Genomic DNA, 7,323 nt, shown 5'->3' with positions numbered 1-7,323 from the left:
GTGTTATTCTTAGCATTCGTCATACTGTATGGCAATTCTGTTTCCTCTATTGAACTGTGAATGTTTCCAGGAACAAGAATACGTTTCACCTTTTTCTTCCTCATACAGGGAAGTGACTACATACAGTAAGGCATCCCACAAATGTTCAATGAATCAACAGGAGGTGCAATGGCCAGTGGAACAATTTATAGGTATGTAAGACTATGTAAAGGAACGTAAAGCCAAACCCTGTGAAAACCGCATTCAGAAGTCAGTCGGCTACTAGGTACACAGGACAAATCCATTCATTCTCCAACTCCTACACGCCCGGGAAGCAGTTTCACTTTACAGCAAGTTGAAGAGTCGCACCCGCAGATGCCGTAAAAGGGAAAGAACTCCACGGTGGGGACGAGGATTCCAGTTTTGCGGCGCCGTCAGGGCGGGAAAGTTCCCGGCTGTCAGTTGGAGGGTGGGTCCTCGCTCCGCCCCCTCGGGCCGCACTTCCGCGCTTCCGGGAGGCGTGTCCTAAGCTCAGGGACCCCTCGCTGGGTGCCGGTTAAGACCCCGCTCCCCGTCGCCGGTGCTATGGAGGCGGCGGCGGCGGCGGCGGAGGCGGAAGTGGAAAACGAAGACGGCGACAGCAGCTGCGGGGATGTATGCTTCATGGACAAAGGCTTGCAGAGGTAAAGGGCGCTCCGCAGCTGGGAGCGACCCGCGCATTCGCCAGGGCCGGGGCCGTGGGTGGCTGGCGGCGACAGCGGAGCGGAGGCGCGGCACTGCTTTACCAAGACCATAAGTGAACGCAGTCTGGCTTTCGGCCTCCCCACTTCTCCAAAACTGCTCTGCCGAAGTGCCAGGTTGAATGAGCCATGGATGGATGTCTTCCCGCCCCTGTCTCCTGCCCAGCATTTCACACGACTCTGCTTAGCCTTGAAACTGCCCCAAGACCTTGTCCTCCACCAGCTTATGACCACTGTTTCCTTCTGCTGGTTTTGCTTACTTACTTATTCCTTTGCTTGCCGTTTAATTGTTGGTTTTCTCGTGTTCTCTCGTCTTTCCTCTTCTTCCCTCTGAAAAAAAAAACCTGCAGGATAGTATCTCTGGCAGCTATGAGCGAGCAGTCGCAGCTGCCTGTTAGTTTTGCCTCAGTTCTCCTTGCCTCCATTCGAAATCATTTGTCTGTTACAGAACACTGCAATACATATAGTCATATACTTTTTGAAAGTACTAAACTTACTATATTTAGTTCACCGTTTCCCTCTCTCGAAGCCCCGACTTGTGCAAAGCGTATGAGGCACTTGGTTCTGCAATTCTGTAAAGCAGGTCTCCGCCTGCATTTGAGGCTCTTTAGTCTCGATTCTTAACATTTCTCCACTTACACTTTATTTAGTTGTACTGAGCTACAGGCAGTTCCATAGCAGACTTCTCTGTGCCTTTGCATATGCTGTTCCTTTGTAGCGTGTCCTCTACGCGAACTTTGCTACTGATAATTAAACATCTTGTTCTGGATTCTGATTTAAACTTTGCCAGATGATCCCAAGAAGATGGTGTTCAAGGGACATTTTACATTTCTATTTAATACTAGGTGCCATTTACTGAATGCCATCTGTGTGTGCATGTTATATACATTATCACTAATCCTCACGGTAATTCTACAAGGTAGTAATTTTTCTCATTTACAAGTGATGAGTGAGACTCAGAGTCTATTGACAATTTGTTCATCTTTAAACACTTCGTAAAGAATGAAGTTCGGATTCAAACCCATTTTCCGTCTAATTTCACTGTGCTTTTTCTACGATCTCACATTATCTGCACATTATTAATGTCGAGAAACTGAAATGTGTCAGAAAATAAATGACTGTCATTAAGAGCATGTGTTGATAGCATAAGGTCTGGCACTAAGAAAGAACTCAAGTAAATGACAGGGCGGGATAATTGCGAAATGCTCCAGATAGTAACATTTAAAGGTTGCTAGTCTGAAATTTGCAAATGCTTCCCTGCTGTCAGAGTTAAGTTTCCTACAGCTGTAAGGTAGCTGCTACTGAACCTACAGCAGATGCCCATGACATTGTGTGTCCCTGTTCCTGGCTGTATCTCCCATCCAGCAACTCCAAACCGTGTGCACTGTAGTTTATGTTCCTGGAACTACTATCTTCAGGAGAAGCTTCAGTTTTAAATAGTAATTGGAGTGAAGAGATGAGTTCTGTTTAGGGGAGATCCATTAACTTTCAACAAGGGAGAATAGGGACTTTTTCAACAGAAATTGCAATAACATGGTTTCTTTTTGAAAATGCAATGGACTGTGGATTAAATAGCTATTGCACACGAAGAAGAAAATAAAGTTATAATCTCCAGCATGAGATCCGGATTGACATACGCTCTGTTAACATAACTGCAAGAATTTGGGCAAGCTATTTAATTTCTATACACTTCGGTATCCTTAAGATACCCACTGCTTAGAGTTATTGTGAGAATTAATTGAGGTCAGAAAACTGAGGCTTAAGTTGTCATTTGCTCAAATTACACAGCAAAACCGTGGTAGAATGCAGATTCGAACTGGGATATTAAGATTCCAAAGCCTTTACAGTTATTAACTATTATTCAGCACTGCCTTCAATATATGCTGATGACTGCATATAGGAGTTAGAAATGCCCACTGTCACTTGCCTCCCTTGGGCGGTTTCTCGTTTGTATAAATAATCCAAAATACTTGGTTGTGTTGTAAGAAGCATTGTGTTTTGTGAGACATTTCAAAGGTACCACAAATAGGAAAGATTTCATTCTAGAATGAATAGAGCACATATTTAGTATCTGCATGCTGTTTGGTTAATTTTAGTTATTTGGTCATGCTTTTAAAATCTTTTTTTTAATAATATATATTTTCTTTTGTAGCATATCAGAATTATCTTTAGATTCAACTCTTCATGCCGTCAATCTTCATTGCAATAACATCTCCAAGATCGAAGCCATTGATCATATTTGGAATTTACGACATCTAGATCTGTCATCTAATCAAATAAGTCGAATTGAAGGGCTAAACACACTGACAAAACTTTGCACATTAAATTTGTCCTGCAATTTGATTACAAAAGTAGAAGGTTTGTAAGCGATTTTCATATAACACTTAACATAAGGAAAATGATTTAGGTCCTTTTTTTTCCCAAAAGAATGGAATAAATATTATCAGAAACTTAAAAATTGAGTCCAAAACTCATTATACAAAATATTTTCTCCAAAAAAGTGTCAATTTTTTTAAAATTCTGTTTTTTCTAAATGCCAATAAAAGTGATTTCGCTGTTACCAGACTGGAACAGTCTGAAATAACATTGTAATGCTATATCTCTCTAATTAATTATTTAAATTTTATAAAGGCTTTATTTTATTTTACTTTTTTTTTTTAGGACTTGAAGAACTAATTAATCTGACTAGACTAAATTTATCATACAACCACATAAATGATCTTAGTGGTAAGTAGAAATGCTTATGTTTTCTGTATGCTAAATGTTTTGCCGCATGTGATAAGTTAACAGCTCAGCTAAGCATGTTGGATATCTCTGAATATTAATCTAATTTTTAGCCAAAGAGCTCATCTACAGAGTGTATTCCAGTCATAATTCTGTTTTGTTGGTGCCAGAACCACAGCTGAGTACAAAATTTAGAAGTAAAAACCAAGGTAATCAGTAGCAGGAAAAACTTGATTGGAAAGGATCCAGTTTAAGGGAATATGTTTTAATTTTAGCCAATTAGTCAATGTACTGTTATATAGAGAAGAATAGTTCCAATAGAACTTTCACAGTGGTAAAAATGTTCTAATCTGTGTTCAGTATGGTAGCCAGTAGCCAAATGTGGTTATTGAGCACTAGAAATATAATTAGTGCAACTTAAGGACTGAATTTGTAATTTTACTTAATTTTACTTCGAAAATAAAAAGCCACGTGTAGCTAATGGCTACCATGTTGAACAGTGACATGCCGCATTCCAAAGGCTGTTGCAAGTTAAGGAGCAAATAAAATGATATTTTCTTTTTATCTGTAATACAGCTAAGAAGATTTTTAAAGTGTTGCCTTTTTTAATTGATTAAAGTGATGTAGCTGATAAGTTGAAGTTTCATGACTATTCTTAGAATTATCTGTTAGAACTATCAGAATTCCTCTAATATCTTCACAATCCTTATCAATATTTGAAACAATCTGATTCATTGGTTGACTCTTCTCCCCCACTAAAAGAACACTACCCTGTGCCAGCTGCTTAGTATGCAAAAAATAAAAAGACCTAGTTTGTACCCTTAAGCTGAAGTAACAACTGTATTTTAATTTTTTAAAACCTTTTTTCCTCTAAAGACGTGAGTTATTAGAACTGAGTTTCGCCGGGCGCGGTGTCTCACACCTGTAATCCCAGCACTTTGGGAGGCCAAGGCGGGCGGATCGCCCGAGGTCGGGAGTTCGAGACCAGCCTGACCAACATGGAGAAACCCCATCTCTACTAAAAATACAAGAATAGCCGGACTTGATGGCGTGTGCCTATAATCTCAGCTACTCAGGAGGCTGAGGTGGGAGAATCGCCTGAACCCGGGAGGCAGAGGTTGCAGTGAGCCGAGATTGCGGCATTATACTCCAGCCTGGGCAACAAGAGTGAAACTCCATCTCCAAAAAAAAAAAAAAGAAGGAACTGAGTTTCAACCCTGGCCTTGTCATTAATTACTGTGTAATGTTGAGCGAGGTGTTTACTCTTTGGATGCAATTTCCTTATCTAAAAAATGTGAATGGATAAGATAGTTCATTCTCTCAGTACGTGTTTATGAAGATCACTATATCAAACACTGTCTTATAGTGATGAAAAAACCAACAACAATAAGTAAGATAAGTTACAAGGCTTACATTATAGTGGGGAAGAAAAACAACCCCCCAAAAAATCAGCAAAAGATTTGAACAGACACTTCCCCAAGAAGATACATAAATGGCAAATAAGCCATGAAAAAAAATGGTTGGAATCCTTAGTGATTAATGAAATACAAATTAAAACCACAATACCATTTCACCCCTAGAATAGCTAAAACAGTGACAGTGCTGGTGAGATTGTGAAGCAGTTGAAACTTGCATACATTGCTGGTAGATTTAAAATGGTACAACCACTTTGGAAAGGAGGTTTTTGGTTTTTTTAAATTTGAGATAAAGTCTCGCTCTGGAGTGCAGTGGTGTGATCCTGACTCACTGCACTCTCTGCCTCCTGGGTTCCAGCGATTCTCCTCTCTTAGCCTCCTGAGTAGCTGGGACTACAGGCATGCTCCACCATGCCCGGCTAATTTTTTATATTTTTAGTAGAGACAGGGTTTCACCATGTTGGCCAGGCTTGTCTTGAAATCCTGGCCTCAAGTGATCTACCCACCTCATCCTCCCAAAGTGCTAAGACTACAGGCGTGAGCCTGTACTGGCTGTCACTGTGCCTGGCTGAGTTTGACAGTTTGTTATTGTTATAATAGTAAACATAACCCTTAAATATAATTGTGCAGTCTGACTCTTAGGTATTTACCAAAGAGAAATTAAAATGTGTCCACTCAAAGACCTGTACGTGAATGTTCATATGATTACATGGCTTTTTATATGGTTTCTCCATTTTGGAGAAAGTTCTGAGGCAGAAAAAGAAACTGTAAGTACTTGAAGGGTACGCTGCCATTGTACAATTAGTACTCGTCCATGACAGCTGCAGCTGAAGTCCAAGTTGGGCCAGGCACCAATAGCAACTGCTACAAAATGTTCTAGATAAGCTTGTGTGAGAAATATTACCAGGGAATTAAATGAATGCTAATGTATTTATTTTATATTCAAACCAGCAAAATTGAAGTGTACTACAGGGTTTGCTTATGTCTGCTAATCAAGACTGATGTGTTGAGGCAGCCTAAAGCCGTTGCTTTACCTTTTTCTCATATGAGTGTGTGCATCCACCTGAGGAAGTTCTTTTGATTTATTTTGTTTTGAAGACAACCAGAGCCCAGGAACCTCGGTGACTAAAGCCTCAAAGAAATGTTAAACTTGTGTTTCTTCAAAACGACAAATAACTTTACCGATAGCCTATTCATTAGATATAGCTGTTCACAGCAAGATCTTATTAATGCTGCCCGTTTGCCTCTAAAAGTATAACCTATCTAGCCACTATTTCTAATTAGCTATTGGAAAGACTATTGCTGTGGCATTTAAAGAATTATTTTCCTATTGCAGGGTTGATTCCCCTTCATGGAATTAAGCATAAACTTAGGTATATTGATCTACATAGTAATTGTATAGATAGTATCCATCACTTACTTCAGTGTACGATAGGATTGCACTTCCTGACCAATCTTATTTTGGAGAAAGATGGAGATGATAACCCTGTCTGTCGACTACCAGGTAAGAACAATTTAATATTTTTTCTAATAGTTAATATTCAGAGCTTCCTTATTTTCCTGAAATTGGCATTTGTGACCTCATTTTAGTCTTCAGCTTTGCAACATTTTCTATATTGGAGAAAACATGGTTACAAATAAAATTAGTGTATTAAGACTAATGACTGTTACAGAACACAAGATTAACAGTTCAGTGATTCTCCTATTTAGGCAGTTTCATATTTGATAAGTGAATGCCTCAAAATTATATCATTATGGTACATTCTATTAATAATATTATAATACTATGCAGCCACAATAAAGAATATAGCATCTCTTTTTCTGCTAATGGATAATTATGTCCAAGATACATTAGGAGGATGAAAAGCAGGTTGTAAAGTACTGCATACAGTAGGCCACCATTTGTGTGAAAAGGGTAACACACATACACAGACACAAACATTTATATACACACATATATGTGTATGCACGCATGTGTGTGTGTGCTCAGTATGTACATAAAACATCTAGAAGAATACACACTTTTAAAAAATTATAATATTGGCTAACTCCAGGAAAGGGAACTGGGCAACTGGAGATTAAGAAATGAGAAAATTTTTCACTATGTTCCTTTTGAATTTCATATTATGTGAATTTATTACATTTTTAATAAATGATTTTGTTTTGAGAAAGTTTAATATATAGAGATGCTAGTGCTGCTGAAATGCTATTTGAGCCAATTGAGAATCAATCAAGTTGACAAAGATAAAGCAGACCAGACTATCATTTCTAGAACTCACTTATATTGCTTAACCAAACAATAAGGGAGAAATGTGTAGAATGTGAATATACATTCTAACGATCTGCTTGAGTACAAGTTAGCTACAGAGGCTTCATTTATTATTCATACACAACTACAAGAAGGCTTTTTGCAGCATGGGAAACCTGTGTTGGTAATTTTATTTCACAGAAGAAAATCTGATATA

General features: G+C 38.8%; 1 protein-coding gene across 1 annotated transcript in view; it reads left to right on the top strand.

Annotated features, from left to right (window-relative positions):
* The first annotated feature begins 367 nt into the window (after nt 1-367).
* LRRCC1 (leucine rich repeat and coiled-coil centrosomal protein 1) overlaps nt 368-7,323 on the top strand; it is a 41,470-nt gene continuing 34,514 nt past the window's right edge. The window contains exons 1-4 of the mRNA XM_011995649.1: nt 368-662; nt 2,872-3,077; nt 3,381-3,446; nt 6,195-6,362. Of these exons, the coding sequence (XP_011851039.1) occupies nt 565-662; nt 2,872-3,077; nt 3,381-3,446; nt 6,195-6,362 (538 nt within the window). The 5' untranslated portion in view covers nt 368-564. The remainder of the gene's footprint in view (nt 663-2,871; nt 3,078-3,380; nt 3,447-6,194; nt 6,363-7,323) is intronic.

The sequence above is a fragment of the Mandrillus leucophaeus genome, unplaced genomic scaffold (genome assembly GCF_000951045.1).
Source record: "Mandrillus leucophaeus isolate KB7577 unplaced genomic scaffold, Mleu.le_1.0 Scaffold494, whole genome shotgun sequence".
Classification (NCBI taxonomy): Eukaryota; Metazoa; Chordata; class Mammalia; order Primates; family Cercopithecidae; genus Mandrillus; species Mandrillus leucophaeus.
The sequence above is the reverse complement of the archived record's forward strand: the minus strand, read 5'-3'. Positions and strand labels throughout refer to the sequence as shown.